Source organism: Polypterus senegalus, chromosome 4, assembly GCF_016835505.1.
Source record: "Polypterus senegalus isolate Bchr_013 chromosome 4, ASM1683550v1, whole genome shotgun sequence".
In the NCBI taxonomy this organism is placed as follows: Eukaryota; Metazoa; Chordata; class Cladistia; order Polypteriformes; family Polypteridae; genus Polypterus; species Polypterus senegalus.
The window spans coordinates 217,935,748-217,963,162 of NC_053157.1; the positions used below are offsets into that span (position 1 = coordinate 217,935,748).

At 39.5% G+C, this 27,415-nt stretch overlaps 1 gene segment (V, D, J or C); it reads left to right on the top strand.

The window, feature by feature from the left end:
• Positions 1–9,771: 9,771 nt before the first annotated feature.
• On the top strand, positions 9,772–10,662 carry LOC120527980. The segment is given in 3 exon segments: positions 9,772–9,876; positions 10,023–10,187; positions 10,340–10,662. Coding segments are annotated over 2 exon segments (354 nt in total).
• The last annotated feature ends 16,753 nt before the right edge of the window (positions 10,663–27,415 follow it).

The window sequence follows — 27,415 nt, forward strand, 5'->3', positions numbered from 1 at the left end:
TCCAGAAAACGTTTCATAACTTGAGACTAGCTACGTAATTTTTTTTCATTTCTATTGATCATATCAGACGTAATTTGTTTCTGTCGGCGATAACCATGCTACCGCATGTAACACGGAAGTGTTAGCTTCTGATCGACACCTAAGTTGGCCAATTACGACGGGTCTGGGGTTGACTGGCACCTCGTATAGCCAACGAGTGTCACAGACAGCTGAACGATGACGCACAACTCCAAACCCTGGTAGAATCTACCAGTTTGATTGGACACTGTGACTGACACTCAAAACTTACAGCCAATGAGCAGCCGAGCATTTTGATATGTAACTTGCCATACTAACTTGTAAACAAACGATCGGAGCTGCGAAGGTGGCATTTGTGCCAGTCTGCAGAGTTGGTGCGTGGTTGTTTATTGTGATTTCGCCAAGTTTTTTCGCATTTTAAATATGAATAAAAGTAGAAGTTTAAACGTAAATACACTCTCGATTAAATAATAGATGCATGTACGCGGCGTGAAAGTATTCAATCGGCCCAGGAGACCTCTAATGGCAGAGAGCGACATGTGCCACGCTCTTGTGCTTTCTGCTTGCTAGTGATTGCTGCCATCAAGTGGCACATGGAAAATCGCTGAGCTGTGTTGTAACAGTTTGTAAAAGAAATGTATATAGTTTGTGTGCATTTTATAAAAAAAAAAGTAAAAAAAAAATATAAATATATTTTTGGCCCATAAGACTTGTATTGACTATTTTTACATAGAAATGTGTATTTTTTATTGTTTTTATTATTTTTATAACTAATAGAGTGACACTGTGTGTAGATATAGATTCCTTTAGGTGTAAGCTTTCAGTAGAGCCCTCATTGATATATGTGGGTTGAAGCATTCAAAAGTTATTACACTTTTTCCATATGTTCCAAAATGTGGATAATGGTCCCTCTAAAAAGCCCCTGGGCATGCCCACATAAAAACTGGTGTAAAAAATGTCATTTTTACAGGTATTCCTTTCAAATTTGAAATGTGAGTAGTCAACAAGTTATTCTGTTGGTACATAGTGTGTTTCTGTCCCCACCTACCTACTGCAGCTTTATTTTCCTTTATTTTCATAAAAAAACTTAAGAATAAAAAAATTCTGTTTTTTGTGAGTTCTAATGTGCATAACTTTTGATCAGTCACACCTACAGTGATTCTGACTACTAAGGGTGAAACTAGAGAATGTTACCTTTACAAAGAGACCAAACATGTGTTTATACTCCAGATAGTTCAATAACAGCAATGATTCTAATTTGGAGAGGTCGAATTACAAGCGATTTAGCAAAAATGACCCCGCTTGATAAGGGGTTTTAATAGCACTAGAGGAAGGGGATCATAAAAAAAGAGAACAGAAAACAACCCTGGAAAATCCATACCTTTGCCCTCCTTAATATACTACATGGACAATCATACACATACAGAAACAAAAAAGGAAATGCGGGCAATTACAAAAGTGTGAAATAATTTAACTCAAAATCCATGAAGGCATAAAGTAGAGTTATCATCTATAGCTATTAATGTGATGAAACACAAAGCACAAAAAACACCCCACTGTGTCAGTAAATCCTCACAATAATCACCTGAAGAAGTAGGGCTGAAAAACAAAAAGCATTTCACGTTCAAAGTGCAATCACTCAGTAATACAATAACAGATTAAAGAATAGAAAAATGAAAGACATAATTATAAAACAAAATAAATCAACATTAACATCGAATAAGAGTAAGGTTCAATGGCCAGGGGACAGAAAAACAAAAAACTCCAGACGACTGGAGAAAAAATAAAATCTGTAGGGATTCCAGACCATGAGACCGCCCAGTCCCCTCTGGGCATTCTACCTAACATGAATGAAACAGTCCTCTTTGGATTTAGGGTTCTCACGGAAGGGCTTGATGATGATGATGGTCACGTAGACTTCTTCCTTTTAATCCGTCCATCATTGTTGGAGCATCATGAAGCTTTGAGTAGGTGGAGGTGGCGCAGGCCACCACCACAAAGAAACCGGAAAAGAAACAGAAAGAGTAGGGGTCAGTACCGATTTTAGAGCCACCATGAATAGTTGTTATGATGAATTGAACATACAGAGTATCAGGATTAAGTTAAATTACGATTAAAATGAAGTTATAAAAAGGCCATGTTAAAGTAATGTGTTTTCAGCAGTTTTTAAAGTGCTCTACTGTATCAGCCTGGCGAATTCCTATTGGCAGGCTATTCCAGATTTTAGGTGCATAACAGCAGAAGGCCGCCACACCACTTCTTTTAAGTTTAGCTTTTGGAATTCTAAGGAGACACTCATTTGAAGATCTGAGGTTACGATTTGGAATATAAGGTGTCAGACATTCTGATATATAAGATGGGGCGAGATTATTTAAGGCTTTATAAACCATAAGCAGAATTTTAAAGTCAATTCTGAATGACACAGGTAACCAGTGTAGTGACGCTAAGACTGGTGTGATGTGTTCTGATTTTCTTTTCCCAGTTAGGATTCTAGCAGCTGCATTCTGCACTCGTTGCAAATGATTTATATCTTTTTTGGGTAGTCCAGAGAGGAGTGCGTTACAGTAATCTAGTCGACTGAAAACAAACGCGTGAACTAATTTCTCAGCATCTTTCAGTGATATAAGAGGTCTAACTTTACTTATGTTTCTTAAGTGAAAAATATAACAGAAGTAATGAAAACAATGTGACCTGAATAGAAGAATTAATCTGACTGAATGTTTCTAAAGAAAAGCTTTGTTGCATAAGGCTATATGAAAACAATGAAGTACGGCTACATTGGAATGTTCCGATGAAGGAGAATGTATCGACTGCCTGAAGCACTACTTCCTGAGAGCTAAACACCCGATGAGAGTTACCAAAGCAGAACTTTAAGGGTTCAGGATAAAGCAAATATGGCTGTAAACCAACGTGTTTTGCTCTCCTAATTACTAGATTCATTGCCATTTTTAGAGGGGTGTCAAGAAGTTTGAAAAAAACTTAGTATAAACTTCCTCATGGATTATCTTGGGGGTATTTATGGGCCTCATGCAGTACAGAAACGTATATTAAAACCATATTTTAAAAATTGATGATTTACATATACTCAAAGAGAATCATAATGTATGTATGAGAGCAAGCATTTTATGTCTTAATGCACGTTAGTATAGCAAAGGTTAAATCATAAAAAGGCTTGTGCCTTTTTTTTTTATTATTTCTTAACAAATTGGAAAACTACCAACATTTCCTGAGTCGATGTCAAGTGCGAAGAGAGGAACTAATAAGCAAGCCCCCCTCTTATCCAGGTGGTAACCCTAACCCTAAGGCTTAAGAAGGAGTGTGAGTGGATTACTGCATTGGATACAATTTTTCCTAATGGACTAAATGAAAGATAATTGATGATCCGGGCAGTTTAAATATTAAATGTTATTGTGAGGAATTATGGGATTAAAATTAAAATAAAAATAATTGATAAAAAGACTGTAAACAGTGAACCCGTGCGTATCACCTTGGTGATATCCCCTACCCTAATCCTAACCCTTTGAAAGGATTAGTATCGATGTTGTAGGACCCCTGGAAACTTCGAATCGTGACCATAAATACATATTAGTTATGGTAGATTACGCAACTCAATACCCAGAAAAATATCGCACGGGAATTGGTAGGCCTTTTTTCCCCCGAGTGGGAATACCTAAATAAGTCCTTATGGACCAAGGTACTTCCTTTACTTTGGATATTTTCAGGGAGGTTGCCAAGGTACTCTGTATTAAGTACCTAAAGACACCTGTTTACCACCCTAAGATGGATTGGTTAGTGGAACATTTTAACCAAACCCTTAAACAGATGCTCCACAAGGTAGTCAGCGAGGATGGTAGGAACTGACACCAGCTTTTACCCTTCATGCTTTTTGCCTATCGGGAGGTGCCACAAGCCTTCATGGGTTTTTCCCTTTTCGAGCTTCTCTACAGCTGCCAACCCTGGGGCATCTTGGACATTCTCAAAGAAGGCTGGGAAGGGGAGGCTCTTCCCTCCACCAATATTTTGGAGTACATCGCGCAATGACATGATAGACTAGATAAAATTTGACCCCTCCTAAAAGAACACATGTCGCAAGCTCACGCAGCGCAGGTGCGGAATTATAACCAGAACACCTCCCACCGGGAATTCCAGCCAGGGGACCATGTGATGGTGCTTGTGCTTACTTCCCACTTAAAGTTATTAGCCCATTGGCGGGGCCCATACGAGGTTAAGGAGAGAAAAGGGCTCGTCGACTATTTGGTGAAGTAGCCGAATCATTGACCGAGTGAGAGGGTTTATCACGTGAACTTGTTGAAACTGTAGAGGAAACGGGAGGACCGCCCTTGCACCAACACAACCCTCTCCCTTTTCTCTGCAAAATTGGATCTTAACCTTGGCCCCAATTTGACATCCCCCCAGCAACAGGAGCTAGAAAATGTGATCCTGTCAATTCCGAAGGTAGTCAGTGACACACCTGGCCGCACCTCACTGATTGAACACGACCTAGTAACAGATCCTGCAGTGGGTTGGCAATCTGCCCAGGATTGGTTCCTGCCTTGTGCCCTGTGTTGGCTGGGATTGGCTCCAGCAGACCCCCGTTGACCCTGTATTCGGATTCTGCAGGTTAGAAAATGGATGGATGGATGGATAATAACAGATCCCAGGGTGGTAGTTAGGGAACGGCCCAATCGCCTCCCGGAGGCAAAACGTGCGAAGGTGGAGCTGGAAATCCAACAAATGCTGGATATGGATATCATAGAAGAGAGCCACAGCCCGTGGTCCAGTCTCATCATCATTGTTTCTAAGCCAGATGGCTCTTGGAGAATTTATAATGACTTTAGACTTCTGAATCAAGTCTCCAAATTTAATGCTTTCCCCATGTCCCATGTGGACAAGCTCATTGAGAGCCTGGGGACGGCCCGTTACTTGACTACTCTTGACATGACTAAGGGATATTGGCAAATTCCCTAAAACAGCCTTCAGTACCTCTAGCATACATTTTCAATTTAAGGTTCTCCCATTTGGGCTGCATTTGGCGCCAGCGACCTTTCAGCATCTGGAAGACAGAGTGCTAAAGCCCCACCAGTCCTATTGTGCCGCCTACCTTGATGACGTGGTCATCTATTCTAGCACATGGAAGGAACATATCTTGGAGGTTTCCACCGTCCTCTTAACGCTAGTGAAGGCAGGCTTCTGAATTAATCCGAGAAAATGTTTCTTTGTATTTAACAAGGCCAAATATTTAGGCTACCTGGTGGGGGGAGGACTGGTGAAACCACAATGTTCTAAAATTAAAGACATCCTTGAATGGCTCCATTCGATAACCAAGAGACAGGCTTTCTTGGGGTAAGCGATTTACTACAGCCTGTTCGTACCTAGGTTGACTGAGAGGGCCGCACCCTTGATGAATCTAACAAAGAAAAGGGCTCCTTTATATGTGGTATGGGATGACTAAGCAGAACAGGCATTCAGTGACCTTAAATCGACCCTGACAACGGCACTGATATTGATAACTCCTGATTTTTCTCTTCCTTTATCATCCAGACCGATGCTTCGGACACCCTGTGATCTATCTAAGCCGGAAACTGCTTGACTTGGAAACAAGGTATGCAGCTGTGGAATGGGAAGCTTTGGCTATCAAGTGGGTGGTAACACATCTGTGGTACTACCTGTTGGGATGAGAATTGACCCAGGTGACGGACCATGCCGCCCTCCAGTGGATGGCTGTTCACAAGGAGTCGAACCCCCGAGTCACCAGGTGGTTTTTAGACCTTTCAGTTGTATAAGTTTGCTGTCACTTATCGCTGAGGTAACCTACAAGCCAACGCTAATGCTCTCTCCCGGGTTCACGAACTCTCAGTTCGGTCTACCCTTACCCGATGTGTCTGGGCTGGTGGGGGGACATGTTACGCACGCGCGCATAGGGAGCCACGTAAAGACCCGACGCACAGCACAGTATTTCATGCCAAGGGACAAAGGCGGGGTACTACCCTCTCTTTCTTTATCTCTACAGAAAGACCAAAGCAATGCCGTCATGAAAACATCCGGACTCCATAACCATGCACTACCACTTCCACATTCTTTCCTTCCCTCTGGTCCATCTCTGATGACATCATACATCACCTCGGTTCCTTCCCAACATTCCATCTGTTTATTTCCGGTCCCACTCAATAAATTCTTCCCTTCTGCCATTGCTGTTATCTGTTGTACCGCTTGAATGCAAAACATTGACCTGTTGCCTGAACTCTACAGTATATGGGGCCGGAAACCGCAAACCTTTATAATCGTATTTGTCTTTTTATTACACTTGCCAATAGGAATTCGCCAGGCTAATACGGTGGAGCACTTTAAAACACTGCTGAAAACACATCACTTAACATGGCTTTCTCATAACTTCATTTTAGTTTAATCCTGATGCTCTGTATATTCTATTAATTATCATTATTATTCATGGTGGCTACAAAATCGGAACTAACCTCTACTTTCTCTTCTGTTCTTTTTCTGTTTTTCTTTGGTGGCAATCTGCACCACCACCACCTGATGAAAGCACCATGATGTTCCTACATTGATGGATTAAAGGCCAGAAGTCCAAATGACCATCATCATCAAATTCTTCTATGTGAACCCTGAATAAAATAAGGACTGATTGAGGCCATTTATGTGAGGTAGAATGACTAGAGGGGGCTGGGCAGTCTTATGGCCTGGAACCCCTGCAGATTTTATTTTTTTCCTCCAGCCGTCTGGAGTTTTTTTTTTTTTCTGTCCTCCCTGGCCATTGGACCTTACTTTTATTCTATGTTAATTAGTGTTCCCTAATTTTAATTCTTATTTATTTTGCTTTTATTCTCTTTGAGGTACATTATTTGTATGAAAATGTGCTATATAAATAAATGTTGTTATTGTTGTTGTTATTCATTTACCTTAAGTACTGGTTGACGAGAATGTGGGGTTTGATCATGTTGGCATATGCCAAGAAGATTCTTTGGACTCTTTTGATTCTAAAAGTAGTGCTAATTAAACCTGGAATTTTGGGCATACTTTTCAATAAATAAAGTAATTATATAGTTTTTCTATGAGTTTTGAGGCATACCTACCTTCATAAATTTTTGTGCCTCCCATTATCTCCTTGGTCCATTACATTTAATTTAAATGCTGCAATTTCTTTGCAGAATGCTCTGATTTTGTTACCATGATGAAAATAGGTGGAGTGAAGACAGTATAGTTCCTTTTTGACTTGAGATTGATCTGATTTAATACTGGAGATTTTTACTTACATTCCTGTAAAATTAGATTATTTTGAGTAATTCAGTGAGATTATATGATCCATAAGGAGATCTTTCATTATCTCCCAATATGAAGAACAGGACTCAATGACATCTGCTGGAAACTGTGAGGACTTTTTTTGTGATTCGAAAGTATCTGAATGACTTCTGTATGCCGAATACGGCATTTTGCACAGCTGTCAGATAAGTAATATATTCCATTACAATAATAAAGTAGTTATCTTTGAGAATTAAATAGAAGGATGGGTTGAAAAGAATGGAGTGTTCAGAGCAGAAGTACCAAAATGCCATCACAGACAACATGAAACAGGCCTTCATGTTTAGTTTTGTTTAGATTTTGGCTCTGCACTCTCTGTTTATTGGTTTCATTTGTAATATCGCTGTTACTGGCTTGATTTTTTAATCCTATTATATACAGTAGTTATTCCCTAATTTATGTTATTTTACCAAACACGGTCAGGGGTAGGAGGCACAGAGATGTCTTTCCCTGTAGCACAGGATTTGCTTAAACTGGCCATGGACACCCTAAGTGCACAGATATCTTCCAAAAATACTGAAACAATTTGGTTTCTCCTTTCAAAGATCTGCCAGAGCTCCAGTACATTGTTGATTTGTTTATGAGATTAAACATCTCTTGTTGAGGGTGAAAGTCTTTCAGTCTTAATTATTGGATACCATGTGTTTCAGTGAAAAATGATTTCTTTCACCCATTCTTGTCTGAACTGATTTAATCAATTATAAGACTGTGATAGTTCAGCCTATCTGAGCACAACTGCATACAAGATATAAATACATCTTGATTGGGACACTGGAAGCACTTACTGACACCCCAACAGTTGGCTTAAATGCTGCAATTTTGCCTAGTTTGAACATCTTTAGATTGTGGAAGGAACGTTTAATGTTGGTAAAAAAACAAACAGACCCCAGGAGCAGTGTGGCGGTTTCGCTGTCTGCTGTGTGTTGTAGTGAAAACCTCCCTCCATATTTAAAGAAGACAATCATGGAGCTCAGTTGAGAATGCAGAAATTTTCTTTATTTGCACAGAGTATGAGCAAATGTTTCAGTCCATGGATTGAGCAATCAATTAAACAATTCATCTTCTTCAATACTTTACTATTACCATAACCTCATCTCATACATCACATCATCTGACTCTTAATTTGCACAACTTTATTATCCCATCCAATCAACTACTGCCGCTAGTATTTTCAGAATACTATCGACTCTCCCATTAATCTGAATGCTGTGTCATTGATAAGGATGTTCTCCTATTGATCTTAGCACTGCTTCATAGGAGGGGTGTTTGGACTTCCCATTAGTTTAACCTTGCATTCTAGGAGGGTGTTGAATTACTCATTTACCTCATTCTAACTTTAGATGATCAAGCTGCTGGTTTCTCTAAGATGTATCAGAGACTTCACGTGCTTAAGCTTTAAGCCACATTTAGTTGACACTTGAGTTACTTTCAGTCATTTTCCTTACTTGTAATAATTTATTATTACAGATTCATATACGTACTGTATATACTTTTAATAAATTGTAAAGGATTATATATTAACTAAACATTTCATAGGTGCCACTCTGCTGCCCTCTGTTGTTCATGATAAACAAACAATTGCGCTGTAGCTCATGTAGCAAACTGAGATGTTTTTGAGCATAGAAAATTTCTACCAGTTAAGAAAATATAATTTTTAGCTTTACAGTATATGGTGAAATGTAATTTCAGTAGATGTTAGATCATTTCACATATCTAATTCAAACATACAGAACAAACATTTTAACACTAACATTAAACTGTTCAGTGTCTCAGTGTTTACATGTAAGGTCAATAACACACGCAAGTGAGAAAAAGTCAGCAACAAACACAAATTCTATGGATAATGAATAAATGACTAAAGCTCATGCCAAGAATATAAACTTGTTCCAGAATTTTGACTGGACCCGAGACCCTCCTACAGAAATGAGTTAACAGTGACAGTCACAAAGAGCTCCACTGCACTAGTCGCTGTATTTCACCCATTTCGGTTGTTTCATCAGGCTGATGAGATCGAACAAACTTAATTATCCTTGTGTCACGTCTGATCTCTGACTGACCTCTTTTACACTTTTATTGTGGTTGTTCCCTGACTTTGCTTAGAATCATTGTGACATTTTTTTATTATTTATGTTTGCCTACTGCTGCTGCTGCAGGCTGTGAAATATACCAACATTTGTATAATTATTATTTATAATTTAAGAGATTAGCTTTTTGTCACCTTTTTGTATCCCCTGCACTTTACCAGTCTATCCATTTCCCAATTCCGTTGTCTGTTTCTTGTTTTCAAGGAGCTGAAGTCTGCTTCCTAATGCAATACATTAAAGAAGTAACAAGCCTCTATCAAGATGTCAGCCGATTTACACTTGGCAGTCAGTGTAACTGGGCAGTCGGTGTAAACCTCAGCTGCTTGGGGAAAACTAATAGAACACAAGGAGAAAGTGAAAACTTAACACAGACCACCTGGAAATGGAACTCGAGTCCTTCAAGTTGTGAATCAGCACACTCACATCTGGGCCACCTAGAGAACTAAAAGCATTCAGGGTTTGTTTTTAATTTTCATTGACAACTAACAAGGTTGTGTGTGGACTTTGAGCTGAACCTTAATGTCAATTTGTAATATATATGTTGGTCAAGTGAGCACATTCATCAAAGCTCAGCAACCGTTTTCCTCTCTTGTCTGTCTGCAGGTGCAGTGCGGTGGTCAGTTTGCATAAAGACGCCCCCCTTAGTGACGCCCGTCTCAGTTCAGCCCTCTGACTGCATTTATAATTTCCTGAAGGAAACGCACTCAGAATCTACAGCCACCATGACTGCACTGGTTCTGCTTTCTGTCTTCTTGGTCTTCATTCAGGGTAAACAACTTTTATATTAAGTGAAAAAAACAACAAGAAAAGGAATTAGAAGTTTTAAATCTAAGTTTTACAGTTAAAAACATATAATTACTATTTTTGTATTCTTGACTTACCTGATTATATATCTGATTTTTTTTTTCTTTTTTCTGTAGATTCAGTATGTCAGATTTCTGTGAATCAACCATCAGCACCAAAGTCAGTTCCCCCTGGAGGGAGCGTCACCTTCACTTGTACTACTGGGAGTAGCGTGGGTAGCAGCATGGCCTGGTACCAGCAGAGACCTGGACAAACTCCTAAACTTCTGATCCGTAGTGCAAGCACTCGCTACGGTGACACCCCAAGTCGCTTCAGTGGCAGCGGGTCAGGAACTTCATTCAGTTTGACTATCAGTGGAGTCCAGTCTGAAGACACCGGTCACTACTACTGTCAGCAGTATAGCAACTTACCACACAGTGATTGAGACTCGTACAAAAACCTCACTGAGCTGCTGTGATGTCTGCAGGTGTGAAAATGAAACACTGAGATGAGACTTAATGCAAAAACCAGTGAACTGAAACAACTGAATGTGAGTTGACAGCAAAACCAAAGAAGAACATCCTTACTGAAAAATTAAAATGAAAAAAAAAAAAACATAGCAGAACAGAGAAAATCTACCTTAGAGAAATCTGTGATTCCTCTTTTTAGATTAATTTTGTTTAGTGTGATCAACTGAATAAGGAATCAGCTGCACAGTCACAGGTTCAGATGGTGGCCTGGTGTCACTTGTGCTCCCTGCACTCCTCATGTAACAATATGAGTGTCCATAAGTCAGACCAAGTAGGACAGCAGCATTTGTGATTCTTTGCAGTCTCCGCAAAGCTTTTTGGTTTAAAGTTTTTTTTTTAATTTTGGAACATACAGGGACTACTACAGGAAAGTAAAAAGCAAAAATTGGTAGATTTTTTTTTCACACAAATCTTTTTTTATTAAAAACTGGCTGCTAATTGTATAAAGGTAAAAGGATCAGTATATTTGACTGAACATTTAACAAAAATAAATGTGGTTGAAAAGTTAGTGAAAAATAATATTAAGATCAGGATAAGAAATAATGAGATGTAAATTAAGCTGTGAATCCCAACTTATTTCAGTCAAGTCAAGTGAAGTTTATTGTCATGTATCTGTATTACAATTCAGACTCCACTGTCCAACTGAAATGAGGACAGATGGAGAAATGCAAACTGCCATCAGATATCTGGTGATGTAGAGGCACTGCTCATCCTTACTGACAGGAGACAAATTGTTCTGTCTTCTCCATTTCATCCGTTATGGTTATTTCAAGATATTTAAAACTGTTCACCATGTTGCCAGCATCCTCTGAGATGTGTGGTCCGTCTCCTGTTTCCTCAAGTCTCTGAGCAGCTCCTTAGCTTTAATGACATTAAGGGTGAGATTATTGATCTGACACCTCTGAGTCAGCAGGGCACCTTTTCTCTGTAAACCGTCTTATTGTTGTGTGGTGTCATCAGTGCATTTAATGACGGAGTTGGAGCTGTGACTGGCCACAAATTCAGACGTGAACATTGAGTAAAAAAGTGGGCACAGCACACTACCCTGTGGAGAACCCGTGTTGAAGAGCAAGCTGCCAGTTTGAATAATTTTTCCTCATTATCTCATAAAACAATGAATGACAGAATTCTTTGTTAAGTGCTCATTTTTTTATATTGAAACTTCATGAATAAATCTGAAAGTTAAACTCACTGGTTAACAGTCACAGTCAAATTATTCACACGAATTAACTTAACTGACAGGAATAAAAGCAAATGTAACAATGATTTAATCAGGCAATGACACACCAATTACATATTTTTATTGTATTACATTTAATTAACAATACATTGAAAATTAATAAAAATGAAGCAAACGGATAGATTATCATTTTAAAATGGATACATTTAGTTCTTAGTGCTACTGCCTCAGAGTTTATGTTCCTTAGATGGACTCTGGCCATGTGGAGTTTAGTGGAATCATTTTCCATTTATTTATTAATTCACCCTTAAACCCACCTAATCTCTATTCATCCTCAATTTCAAATACAATCAAACCAGATGAGGGTCGTGGGTGAGCTGGAGAAGATCTCTGCAACACTGAAAACAGATAAAAAACAGTCAAAGACAGGCAACTAGTCCATTACAGGGGGTCAATTATACAATCTTATTTTAATTAGCAGCATTAACAGTGTGTGCATTCACAAGGTGCTGTTCAGAACTAACAAGTTTCTAAAATATTATCAGGTCTTAATAATTAAACTACACAGTAAAAGCATCACAAGAAATTGAAATCAAACGAAGCACTAGCCAATACCAGCAATGTGATTAACTTAAATAGGAAGGTGAAAAGCTTAGTAAAAAACAAAAAAAAAATACATAACTTCTTTATATATTTATTGAGCAATACGTTTAATAAACACAATGTGATTTCTGGCCATGCAGAACAAGTCATGTGGCTTCTGGCCTGTAAACAAGGTTTCCCTTTGGACCCAAAATCTTTTTCTGTCTGTCTTATTTCATTAAGGATATAATTAAAGTTCCATTTATACAGAATAACAAATGAAAATATTAATAAATAATTTAATCAATGAAAAGAAAAACATGAAAGAACATTAGTTATCAAAACAGAATGTAATCAATAACAAAAGCATTTTAAGGGCTTTAATAGTAATAATAATAATAATAATAATAATAATAATAATAATAATAAAAATTTCAAAAGCAAAAAATAACTTAGAACTGAAGGCATGGTCAAGCCTCAAAATCCAAAAAATCCAGCATTTAATTATGTAATCCTAAATGCCAAAACCCAGAAACAAATCCCAGCAACAGACAAAGGTTTTGATCCCAATAAAACTCCACACAGATAACATCTGATTCTTTGCTGTTTATTGTAAGAGAGCCAATCAGCCCAAAGTCATCAGCGGTGGAAGCCACCCGTCATACTGGGGTCCCCTCAGAAGCGCTGTTGTCATTTGTAAACTTTGTTGTGAAGTCTTGACTGAATGTTTTTGAGTTTGAATCTCTGAGGAGGGATAATTGTGATGGGTACAGTTGGATTCCATCACAAACCGATAATAAATTTAATTATTTAAGTGAAATCCAGCAGGAATGCTTTAATATGTTATTTTTATAGGCCCTCCAATAAACTGATGCTATATCCAGGTTTGTTTCCTAGCCTGTGTCTAGTGCTACTTGGACATTATGGTATATTATATTACGTTACATTATGTTGGGTTACAGGATATTTTTACTTATATAATTGTGACATGTTAAACTGAACAGGGTTCCATGACTTATTAGAGTAGAGCACCGAACAGTCAAGATCCATGAAAAGCTTAAGTCATATCTCGTGTAGTTTATGTTTAAAGAAGGTGAGACAGTGATATCACAGAGGATCTTTAGCTGACCCTCCAGCAAGCCTTTCCAGACAGCAATGGTGACAAAGAAGCCCACTGAACTGTTTATGGTACTTCATACAATTCTGTTGCTTGGTCAGCAGGACAAGATCCCCCAGCATCAACACATTTTTTTTAATAATAATAATTGTCAGACATTTTTTCTTTTATGATTCTTGATTTTTTAAATGTCATTCTTCAAGTGTATTTTAAACCTTCATTTTAATATATCAAATCTTATTACTTGAGGGTTTTGTTTCCAGCAAGCCTTTACATATTTTATTGCTCTTCAATGTAAAAAAGATCAGTTTGCCCATTGATATATTTTCTGATTCTTCTTTTCTTCTACTTCTGTTGCATAATAACTATGGAAGCCTGCTTTCCATAGCATCATGTACAAAGCTAGAATCATCACAGTTCACTGCACATCTCACCTCTTTAGGCAGAACTGAGGATTTTCAGGTGTAAAACCACTCACAACTCATTTGTATATTTGTAGAGCTCTTAAAGAGTATATTGAATAAAAAAGACAAACCAAGTTAAGTTACTGATTCTTGCAAAAAAAGCAACATCCACTTTTTTGTGTGAAAGATAATTGAGGATGCTCCTTTTCTTAACATTTAGCCCCAGGCCCAGAAACTTCCATGACAGAGCAAACGAGAACACTGTAAAGGCAGCTTACAGTCACCACAATAGACAATTAAAAAAAATGACATGAGGTACTTCTCAGAACCCTTTCCATAACAGCCCGGAGCAAGTGGATGATGGAAAACCAAAACAGAAGACAACCTTGGAATATCCATCCCTTGCCATCCCTATCATTTTCCATGGACAAGCACACATACGGAAATAGAAAAAGAAATGAGTGCAGTTACAAATGTGTGATATGATTTTACTCAAAATCCATGAAGGAGGAGATTGGAGTTATCACCTGGGGCCTCATGTATAACGCCGTGCGTAGAACTCGCACTATAACATGGCATAAACACAAAAGCCAAAATGTGCTTACGCACAGAAAAATCCAGATGCAGGAATCTGTGCGTACTCCAACTTCCACGTCCTTCCGTTACATAAATCCCGATCAGCGTGAAAACTAACGCTGCACGCCGCATTATGTAACGCCCCAAATCCTCCCAGAATTACGCCTCTTTGAATATGCAAATCAATATAAATCGCCCTTAAGTGCAGCCTTCTGTGAAAAGACAATGGGAAAAGCACGGGGAAAATATAAGAATTTCAGCGAATACCAAGTGGAGGCAAAGGAAAAACATACTATTTGTTCAAATAAACCGTGGTATAATCAACAAAATGAAGTTGATCGAGTGACATAGCGTGTTGGAGAAACTTGAAAGCTCACATTCACAAAATCGCACAGTGCCGGAAAGAAAAAAGAAGTCACATATCAAAGTTGCCGTGAAAAGAAGAGTTGTAAGCCCACTGTCTGAGTGTCATATGAAACTTTATTAGGGTACAGAGAAAAAAGGCACACGGTGGGGAAAAAGCACGAAATGTCAACTTTAATCTCGAATTTTCCACTTTAATCACGTAGTTTATTTTGTCATTTAGTAGAACATTATAAACTTCATCTTAAAATCGTTTAATTAACCAGTTTCTCAAAATCACATCGTAATTAAAGTAGCACGTTAAATGCTTTGTTTTGTATTTGATCTTCTATGTGCTCTGTGCGTGTGAATCACTACTTGCTTCTTAAACTGGCTCTCTTCCTCCAACTGGACACAGAGTCCATTACATTTGTGATATTACAGCTCTCTGAATAACTAAAATACTGAGATGTATATGATGTCATTTTCATGATGATAGGAGCTAAAGCACGTTATTAAACATGTGTTTCATGAGCCTCGTGCTCATGACAAGCATTTATCTTTTGTCGAAATTTGTCGCTGCATTTTTAGCTGTGTTGTTATTTTTCTTTCTGTTTTATATTCAATATATATTGCGCGCCCAAGAGTCCTTGCTTTTCTTTCCCCAAGTAACCGACGCCACACAATCAGCTCTGTAATAGACGTTAAGCCATCTGTAAGCTTAGCGCCGATTCTTCAAAACGTTTAAAGAACATTGAAATATCTTTGTAGTACATGTTTAATTATTCTATCCTTCACGACACTCCCAGTGAAGAATATAGATTATTTAAATGAAGTTAAAGTTTTATGTGTATAATTTAACAAACATATTTTGCTGCATTTCACCTTAAAATGATATCGTCATCATATGTAAATACGCTTTATAAAGTGGCTCAGGTTGTGAGATATTATAACTGTAGTGCAAGTTTACAGTGGGGTGATTGTACTTATAAGTACAAACCGTTCTACAAGGAGCAATTGATTGAGTGCATTTAAAGTTCTTGGGATTAAACTGTTTCTGAACCGCGAGGTCCGTACAGGAAAGGCTTTAAAACATTTTGCAGTGGCAGAGACAGCGTGTGCTTAATGCTGTATACCGATAATTCTCTTTCCGATCAGCTGCTGCTGTGATTCACACTCAGATACAGTGATATAAATACTCCGAGTCGTGCAGTGAGAGAAATATGGAAAAAGATGATCCGCTGTGGCAACTCCTAACGGGAGGAGCTGAAAGAAGAAGAAGAAGAAGAAAAAGAAGGAGAAGTGAGAGTAACAACGCTAAAGCAGTTATGGTATTTGGAATACTATGGCTGTTCCCTGGACCATTATATTGTTACGAGTTAATTACAATCAGATGCATTACACTAATAAACAATATGCGGTTAGTTTCTGTGTATTTATAAAGCCGCGTCATGAAAATAATGAGTAATCACACAAGGACAGTACCATTGCTTTGACGCTGGGTGCCGCCAGTTTGCAAAACCGAGCGGAGAACTTGCGTACGACAAGGCATGAGGTACCGTGGAAAAGTGCGTGGCTTTACGCCAAGTGTAGGTTTTATACATCGCGATATGAACGTGGAAAAGTTCTTACGCAACATTTCTGTGCGTATGCACCGTTTATACATGAGGCCCCTGGTGCTGTAAATGCTACAGAAAACAAAGCACAAAGAGATCAGCCCACTGTCAACTGTAAAACAAAAAAGCATTTCACGCTCAAAGATCAGTCACTCAGAAATACAATAACATAAGACATGAGAGAAATGTGTCCTAAATAGAAGGACTAACCTGAGTGAACATTTCTCAAAAGGAGCTTTGTTGCATAATAGCATATTAAACCAATGAAGGACTGGCTACATTGAGAACGTGCCAATGAAGGAGAAGGTAGCAATTGCCTGAAGTACTTCTTCCTGAGTGTTGAACACCCAATGACCCAACAAAAGGGCATGATCGAAGTGGAGCATATGATGTTATTTATCTAGAATTTCAAAATACCACGACAGGCTGGGCATCCAACTAAAAGAAGTGGGAGTTCTGGATATTGTTTGTAGATGGGTGCAAAATTTCCTCAGACACAGGAAGCAGAGGGTTATTGTGTGAGGAACCCCGTGTCAGAAATGGCTGATGTTAAGAGTGATGTTCCACTGGGGTCAATTCTAGGGTCGCTGCTATTTTTAATATAGAAATGATTTGGATAAGAATATAAGTAACAATCTGGTTAAATTTGCAGATGATACCAATCTAGGTGGATTGGCAGATAATCTGGAATAATCGAATCATTAGAGAAGGACTTGGACAGATTGGGCAGATTTGTGGTAGATGAAATTTACTGTCTGTAAATATGAAGTATTGCATGGACGAATTAAAAATGTTAGGTTTGAATACACAATGGGAGGTCTGAAAATCAAAACTACACCTTATAAGAAGGATTTAGGACTCATAGTAGACTTTGCACAACCACCTTCAGACAGTGTTGCAGCACCTCTCAAGCTCCATCAGGTTGGATGGGAAGCGTCGGTGCACAGCCATTTTAAGATCTCTCCAGAGATGTTCAATCGGATTCAAGTCTGGGCTCTGGCTGGGCCACTCAAGGACATTCAGAGTTGTCCTGAAGCCACTCCTTTGATATCTTGGCTGTGTGCTTAGGGTCTTTGTCCTGCTGAGAGATGAACCGTCGCCCCAGTCTGAGGTCAGGAGCGCTGTGGAGCAGGTTTTTATCCAGGATGTCTCTGTACATTGATTCAGTCATCTTTCCCTTTATCCTGACTAGTCTCCCAGTTCCTGCCGCTGAAAAACATCCCCACAGCATGATGCTACCAACACCATGCTTCACTGTAGGGATTGTATTGGCCTGGTGATGAGTAGTGCCTGGTTTCCTCCAAACGTGACACCTGGCATTCACACTAAAGAGTTCAAGAATTTTGTTTCTCATGGTCTGAGAGTCCTTCAGGTGCCTTTTGGCAAACTCCAGGCGGGCTGCCATGTGCCTTTTACTAAGGAGTGGCTTCCGTCTGGCCACTCTACCATACAGGCCTGATTGATGGATTGCTGCAGAGATGGTTGTCCTTCTGGAAGGTTTTCCTCTCTCCACAGAGGACCTCTGGAGCTCTGACAGAGTGACCATCGGATTCTTGGTCACCTCCCTGCCTAAGGCCCTTCTCCCCCGATCGCTCAGTTTAGATGGTTGGCCAGCTCTAGAAAGAGTCCTGATGGTTTCGAACTTCTTCCACATACGGATGATGGAGGCCACTGTGCTCATTAGGAATTTCAAAGCAGCAGAAATTTTTCTGTAACCTTCCCCAGATTTGTGCCTTGAGACAATCCTGTCTTGGAGGTCTACAGACAATTCCTTTGACTTCATGCTTGGTTTGTGCTCTGACATGAACTGTCAACTGTGGGTCCTTATATGGACAGGTGTGTGTCTTTCCAAATCATGTCCAATCAACTGAATTTACCAGAGATGAACTCCAATTAAGCTGCAGAAACATCTCAAGGATGATCAGGGGAGACAGGATGCACCTGAGCTCAATTTTGAGCTTCATGGCAAAGGCTGTGAATACTTATATACATGTGCTTTCTCAGTCATTTTATTTTTAATAAATTTGCAAAAATCTCAAGTAAACGTTTTTCATGTTGTCATTATGGGGTGTTATGTGTAGAATTCTGAGGAAAAAATGAATTTAATCCATTTTGGAATAAGGCTGTAACATAACAAAATGTAGAAAAAGTGATGTGCTGTGAATACTTTCCGGATGCACTGTATATATATACTTTGACTATCTGATTAGTAACCTGACTATCTGTGGATAGAACTTGTCTTTGAATCTCCAGGTACAAGTGTCAATGGTCTTGTCCTAGTTACTAAAAGTGAGGAGGGAGAAAAGCAGTGGTGCAGAATGTCTGAAAGTTTTTAATAAGAGTGCTTATTGTTTTAAGTTAGTGTGTGTTATTTATGTCCTGGACAGAATGCTGATCATTGCTTGTAAAATGTTGTGCCACCCTCTGCAGTTCTTAACAATTTTAAAACATTATAGAGCCAGTTAGGATAGACAGCACTGTGCTCCTCTAGAGGTTAATCAGAACAGACAGAGAAATCTCAGACATCTGAGATATGAGTGATCCTTCTTGACATCAGACGAAATGTTTTGTGCCTGCTATTGCAGATGATTAATGTATACTTTCAGAAATGTTTGCAAGGATCAAAAATGTTAGTGTCTGCTCTAGCGAAATACAGGCCCTGTGCGTTTAACATGCATCATTGCTAATTTAATGGAAATGTGGTGGACTGTAGAACTATAAAGCAAGTCCAGAACAAAAAGTAGTGTTTGAACCTGAGTACACAGTAGCGATTTTAGAATGGTTTAGTGGAAGGTGGACTTGTGGGGCATGCAGAGATATATCTGGTTTTACTCTGATAGTTGTGGAATATGGCCGATCAGTCATCCCGGCCAATACCCCCAGGCCACCAGGTGGAGCCCTCTTTGCAGCATGGAGGGGCCCCGAATGCCAGCAGGGAATTATGGACAATGGAGTATTTATCCACAGCCCTGCTGGATGCCACGGGGACCGCTAGAAGGCGCTGCAGGGAGGAGAGGCAACTATTTGCCCTATACCCTGGAAATATATCCGAGTCACATGGACAAGAGGAATGATGTGCTTCCGGGTTGAAGAAGAAGGACTTTTTATCTGACCCGGAAGTGTTCCTAGTCACATGGATAGTGACAGAAACACTTCCGGGTCCAGGACTATAAAGGATTGTGGGAAATCCCCAGACGACAAGCTGAGCTGGGTGGAGGGGTGACAACACATCTGGGAGTGGTGGATTGTTTATTGATTATTATTGTGATTTATGAGCATTGTGGAGAGGAGGGTGCTTTGTGCACTGTGTATTAATAAAAAGTCATTATTTTGGCCTTTTATCTGGTGTCTGGCGTATAGTCTCTATCTGTCACATAGTATATATACAGTATGAGTAGGGACATATTTGTGTTGTCAGCAAAACAAAGCAATGATACCAAATGACATTAGTAAATTGCAGAAAATTCCACCAGAGGTCAGCACTGCATAACAAATGAATTTAGTTACCAATTGTGCCTACAGTGAAGTTAAATGAATAAATAAAAATTAAGGATAATGTAAATTACTTCATAGTTACAAAAAGTAAGGCATCATTGTTCACAGTATTATCTGTATCTATTACTTAAATGCTAGGTCTTACACTTCAAAAAAAAAAAATAATAAACAATTAAAGTGTTATCAGATGAGTAATAAGGGAATATAAATTTAAATAAACATAATAATTTGTCATTAAGTGAACAGTTCTACTAAATATCATACAGCATAAAGACAATTTAAACAATGGGATTGGCAGACCCCCATGACCCAGTAGTTAGGATATAGAGGGTTGGATAATGGATGGATAAACGCAAACACCACATAGAAATAACTAACCCAGCCATAGTGGATGCACAAATCAGTGTGTTTCTTCGTGCTGATCACAAGCCCAGATAAATGGGGAGGGTTACGTCAGGAAGGGCATCTGGTGTAAAATTTTACCATATCAATGTGGACAACAATACAAGTTTCCATACCGGATCAGTCAAGCCCAGGGTTAACAACAGCCGCCACCAGTACTGTTAGCCAACAAGGTGCTGGCGGAAATTGGGCTACTGTTGGCCGAAGAAAAAGGAGAAGAAGAGGGGGGAGACAGAGGCAGGAGGAGAGGATGAAAGTAAAGAGAGTGGAACTGAGGGCAGGAACTTTGAATGTTGGCAGTATGACTGGTAAGGGGAGAAAGTTAGCAGATATGATGGAGAGAAGGAAGGTTGATATATTCTGCGTGCAAGAGACTAAATTGGAAGGGGAGTAAGGCCAGGTGGATTGGAGGTGGATTCAAATTGTTCTATCATGGTGCGGATAAGAGGAGAAATGGAGTAGGGGTTATTCTGAAGGAACAGCATATCAAGAGTGTTTTGGAGGTGAAAAGAGTGTCAGACAGAGTAATAATTATGTGAATGTTGTTAGTGCATATACCCCGCAAGTTGGGTGTGCGATGGAGGAGAAAGAAGATTTTTGGAGTGAGCTGAATGAAGTGATGAGCAGTGTGCCTAATGGACAGAAAGTGGTGATTGAAGCAGATTTCAATGGACATGTTGGTGAAGGGAACAGAGGAGACAAGGAGGTGATGGGTAGGTATGGTGTCAAGGAGAGGAATGAAGAAGGTCAGAGGATAGTGGATTTTGCCAAAAGGATGGACATGGCTGTGGTAAATATGTATTTTAAGAAGAGGAAGGAATATAGGGTTACATACAAGAGTGGAGGAAGATGCACACAGGTAGATTACATCCTATGCAGAAGAGTCAATCTGAAGGAGATTGAAGACTGCAAAGTAGTGGCAGGGGAAAGTGTAGTTAAGCAGCATAGGATGGTGGTCTGTAGGATGACGTTGGAGATCAAGAAGAGGAAGAGAGTGAGGGCAGAGCCAAGGATCAAATGGTGGAAGTTGAAAAAGGAAGACAGCAAGGTTGAGTTTATGGAGAAGGTGAGACTGGCACTGGGTGGTAGTGAAGAGTTACTAGACAGCTGGGAAACTACAGCAGATGTAGTAAGGGTGACAGCAAGAAGGGTGCTTGGTGTGACATCTGGACAGAGGAAGGAGGAAAAGGAAACCTGGTGGTGGAATGGGGAAGTACAGGAGAGTATACAGAGGAAGAGGATGGCAAAGAAGAAGTGGGATAGTTAGAGAGGTGCAGAACGTAGACAAGAATACAAGGAGACAAGGCACAAGGTGAAGAGAGAGGTGGCTTAGGCTAAAGAAAAGGCATATGATGTGTTGTATGAGAGGTTGAACACTAAGGAGGGAGAAAAGGACCTGTACCAATTGGCTACACAGAAGGACCGAGCTGGGAAAGATGTGCAGCAGGTTAGGGTGATAAAGGATAAAGATGGAAACGTACTCACAAGCGAGGAGAGTGTGTTGAGCAGATGGAAAGAGTACTTTGAGAGGATGATGAATGAAGAGAACGAGCAAGAGAAGAGGTTGGATGATGTTGAGATAGTGACTCAGGAAGTGCAATGGATTACCAAAGAGGAAGTAAGGACAGCTATGAAGAGGATGAAAATGGAAAGGCCGTTGGTCCAGATGACATACCTGTGGAAGCATGGAGGTGTTTAGGAGAGATGGCAGTGGAGTTTTAACCAGATTGTTTAATGGAATCTTGGAAAGTGAGAGGATGCCTGAGGAGTGGAGAAGAAGTGTACTGGTGCCGATATTTAAGAATAAGGGGGATGTGCAGGACTGTAGTAACTACAGGGAGATAAAATTGATGAGCCACAGCATGAAGTTATGGGAAAGAGTAGTGGAAGCTAGGTTAAGAAGTGAGGTGATGATTAGTGAGCAGCAGTATGGTTTCATGCCAAGAAAGAGCACCACAGATGCAATGTTTGCTCTGAGGATGTTGATGGAGAAGTTTAGAGAAGGCCAGAAGGAGTTGCATTGCGTCTTTGTGGACCTGGAGAAAGCATATGACAGGGTGCTTCAACAGGAGCTGTGGTATTGTATGAGGAAGTCAGGAGTGGCAGAGAGACGTATGTACGCATTGTACAGGATATGTATGAGGGAAGTGTGACAGTGGTGAGGTCTGCGGTAGGAGTGATGGATGCATTCAAGTTGGAGGTGGGATTACATCAGGGATCGGCTCTGAGCCCTTTCTTATTTGCAATGGTGATGGACAGGTTGACAGACGAGATTAGACAGGAGTCCCGTGGACTATGATGTTTGCTGATGACATTGTGATCTGTAGCGATAGTAGGGAGCAGGTTGAGGAGACCCTGGGGAGGTGGAGATATGCTCTAGAGAGGAGAGGAATGAAGGTCAGTAGGAACAAGACAGAATGCATGTGTGTAAATGAGAGGGAGGTCAGTGGAATGGTGAGAATGCAAGGAGAAGAGTTGGTAAAGATGGATGAGTTTAAATACTTGGGATCAACAGTAAAGAGTAATGGGATTGTGGAAGAGAGGTGAAAAAGAGAGTGCAGGCAGGGTGGAATGGGTGGAGAAGAGTGTCAGGAGTGATTTGTGACAGACAGATGTCAGCAAGAGTGAAAGAGAAGGTCTACAGGACGGTAGTGAGACCAACTATGTTATATGGGTTGGAGACGGTGGCACTGACCAGAAAGCAGGAGACAGAGCTGGAGGTGGCAGAGTTAAAGATGCTAAGATTTGCATTGGGTGTGAAGAGGATGGATAGGATTAGAAATGCATGCATTAGAGAGTCGGCTTAAGTTGGACGGTTGGGAGACAAAGACAGAGAGGTGTTGGTTTGGACATGTAAAGAGGAGAGATGCTGAGTATATTGGGAGAAGGATGTTAAGGATAGAGCTGCCAGGGAAGAGGAAAAGAGGAAGGCCTAAGAGAAGGTTTTTGGATGTGGTGAGAGAGAACATGCAGGTGATGGGTGTAACAGAACAAGATGCAGAGGACAGAAAGATATAGAAGAAGATAATCCACTGTGGCAACCCCTAATGAGAGCAGCAGAAAGAAGAAGAAGACATAGACATAGAAATAACTGCACGTTTTTATGTAAACTAAAGAAACATCCCAGATTGTTACGTGTGCTATTGCAAGCTGTGATGAACACCTTAATTGGCTCTGCCTTTCTAATGCTACATTTCTTACTAAAGGGAAGGCAGAGAAGCACATACTGCGTCTAATTACAGTATATTATGAAATATCATGTTGTGAATATGTTTCATGAGTAAGCATTTAAAATATTCAATTATAGAGGTGCATATGAAATTCTTTATCTTAATATTCAAAAAGTTTTTGATAAGGTACTTTATGAAAGGCTAGTGATCAAGATCAAACTAATGTAAACTAAAACAGTGTTTGTATAGAAGTCTAAAAGACGGAAAACAACAGGTTATCGTGGAAGGAAATGGTTTAAAATTAAGTGAAAATAAAAGTGGTTTTCTTCAAAATCCAGTACAGGGTAATTAAGTTATCTACAGTACAAAGAAGCTTAACTAATTAGCTCACTTCAGATGATTCGAAAGTAGCAGGATTGGAAAAGTCACCACTCCTAGATCTTGAATTCCAAGCTGGGCAAATATGTGGCATGTTTGTTTCATGCTGTCATGAGCGGACTTCTGCCTTTCACCCAGTGCTGCTCGGTATCAGCTGTGCCTCCAAACCACTCTGTCAGGAAATAAAGCCTGCTGTGCTGGAAACATCATTAGGCCCACCTAATCAACAAGCTAATTCAAAGAGTAGGGTATAGTTATGGGATGAAATCTGGACCATTCTGAACAATGCTGCACATCCTGTCTCTGACTCACTAACACTGAGAACTTTCAGCCAACAAAATATTGTTAGACTTGGGTCACACAGTTGTACAGATTCATTCAGGGTTTTCAAGAAACATAAACTTTATTTGTAAACAGCATAATAAAGCATAAAGAATAAAGCAGAGGATGTCTGGGGGAGAAGAGAGACAAGGCAATAAAGGACAGCTGCTGTGCAGGCTTTTAAATGTTCGAAGCGCTGAGCGAGATGCAGATCACGTGGCACAGCAGCAGCTAATCTAGCAAAAAGGAGGTAAATAACTGTATTTGTTTCCCATTGTATCACCATTTAAGAGGGGGTTTCGGAGGAGTGACCGTGTCTTCTATTGGTGCGTTCAGCCCCCTTCTTCACAATTTTCAGTAAAAGTGTGTAAAGAAAAAAAACTGAGGCACCTTTAATCCAACAGAAATACACCTTTACAATGCCTCACATGGACTGGGATTGCTGTATTTGTATCTATCTATCTATCTATCTATCTATCTATCTATCTATCTATCTATCTATCTATCTATCTATCTATCTATCTATCTAATCAGTGATTTGAAAATTGTATTTTGCTCTAAGAGATACAGTTTCTTTATAAGGAGAAAAAAACGTAAAGATGCATAATCAAGAATCTCAATTAAAAACAATCACTTATCAGTGTAATATAAGGCATAGGACAATGAAACACAATATTGCAGTGCTGCTAGTGTGTGAATATCTTGAACCATTTAAGCCCAGCATAGGTTTCTGCTTCATCACATTTATAACTTTCACTCCCAAAAAAAAAATCTAATTTGAATCTCAAACATTTGTACATAATATTTTTTCCAAAGTTCCCTGTTTACAGAAACCCTTAGTGAATCTGTGCAGGACATCATCTGTTTAGGTTACACTCAACTGCGTGAGATCTCCGTTCCACACCCTAACTCTTCACTGACCTTCATTTGCATACTTTAACTAACTTGCATATGTGAGGAGAGTCACAGAAGTCTTCTGTTATAAAATCGGTGCAGTTCATTGCATTTGTAGAAATGGACACAATGATTTCCTTGGCTCTTTTTATCTGGATGGCACTGCTCTTTTTACAAGGTGAGTTTGCTGAGAAAACATTAGGATTCCAAGAAGTGCTCTGTATAATTTAAATATAATACTTGTTCGATTAAAGGAGGAAATTTAACCCAATGTAAAATATATTATCATTAAGAAATCACTGAAATTTTAAAGATGGCACTGAAAGTTTTAATTGTACCATTTTCAGTAAAAATAAACCTTAATTCATCAATGTTGCTTTTTTTATAAAAAACTTTCTCTGTTTTTGGTTCACAGACTTGAGCTGTCAGATTCTCCATCAGCCCAGTCTGTGAGTTTAGGACAAAGAGTGTCCATCAACTGTAAGGCGTCTAGCTCTGTTAGTGATGATGTGCACTGGTACCTTCAGAAACCTGGCCAGGCTCCACAGCTCTTAATAATGTCCGGTTGTCTGAGATTCCAATAAGGTTCAGTGGCCAGCACTTTGGTACCAGCTTCACCCTGTCAATCAGTTCCTTCCAGCCTGAAGATGCAGGACATTATTACTGTCAGCAGGACTATAGCTCTCCTTTCACACAGTGATAGAAAGTCGTACAAAAACCTGCTCAAAATAAATGTCAACATGCAGGTGTTCAGGGAGAGGAAATTCTTTGCTTGAATTGACTCAAAAATTAGCATTTTTGACAATCTTCAGACCTCACCTCAAAACTTGCAGCCTTCCAGCCTCTACTTAATGATATTCTAAATAAAGAAGTTCAGAAGTTGTCTCTTCACTGTTGCAGATAATGTTGATATTTGTCTTGTATTTGAAGCCAGCTGAGGATGTGTAAGACATTTGTTTTCTTTTATGCATTGGTTTGATCCAGTTTGCCCTCGTGTTTTAAGACAGCAATAGACACCTTTCTATTCTAAAGGAATATTTTTCCAAATTCTTCCAAATTCCTCAGGGTTCTGGCACCCGCAAAAATATCACTTTCTGCCCATGATGACGTCACTTCCTGTCCAGACCTTTAAGGCCAACATCTTTGCCACATGTCATAAGTTCTGTTTTGGACATTGAGCCAGTCACAACTCCAAAATAATTAACCCCTTTGCAGCCAGGGTATAATAAGCTTCTTATGACTCCTGTCCATTCTTGTGAAAAGTGTTAGCAGATAAACCGTGTAAATGTTATTTACTCCCATGTAGTCCACAGATTTCAAAGACCATAATTCAACTTCATAAAAAAGTGCATATGCATGAAATTATTTGTAACATACAATAAAATGTGATTGTCATTGACATTGAAAATTTTTTTCAATTTATCTTCATCCTCCAAAAGTTCTTGATAAGGTCCCACATGAGAGGCTACTAGTGTGTAGATGAGTGCAAAAACATAGGTAGCAAAAGGTTATGGCCCACGAAATGTTATCAGTATTGGGTGATGTTAAAAGTGGTGTCCAGCAGAGTTCAATGCTGGGATCACTGCTTTCAAATATATGTAAAGTGGTTAGGATATAGTGAGTTGGATAATGGACGGATGGATGGATCTGCACAAGAATATTATTATAAAGTTTGCACATGATGCCAAACTAGGTGGAAGGGTAGATAATATAAAATCACCTAACTTGTTACAGAGGTACCTGGATAGCATACAGACTTGGACAGATTTGTGATAGATTAAATTTAATGTACACAAATGCAAAGAATTACACTATTGAAAGTTCTGAAACTTGAAAGTGGCCCTTAAAAGAAGGACATAAGAGTCAAATTGATTTGCCACTGTCTTCATCCAGACAAAGTACAGAAGCAATCAAGAAGACTAATAGGATGACAAGTTAAACAGTGCCCTGATATGCAGAGTACAAGTCAAAGCTTTATGACACACTTGTGAGGCCACACATGGAGGGTATTTTTCGTACGTGGATTACTCGTTTAGCCGAATGTAATTGTTGACGATTTGGCATGATCCTGGATCTGTCGGTTTTATCGAAACTCTTAATGGAGAAGGTTTGTTCTATGTAAACAAGGATTAGCTCACATACTTAATCAGTGTCCGTGCATGGAATTCATTCAGTCATAGCTTCGCCGTTCATAAATGAGCGACCA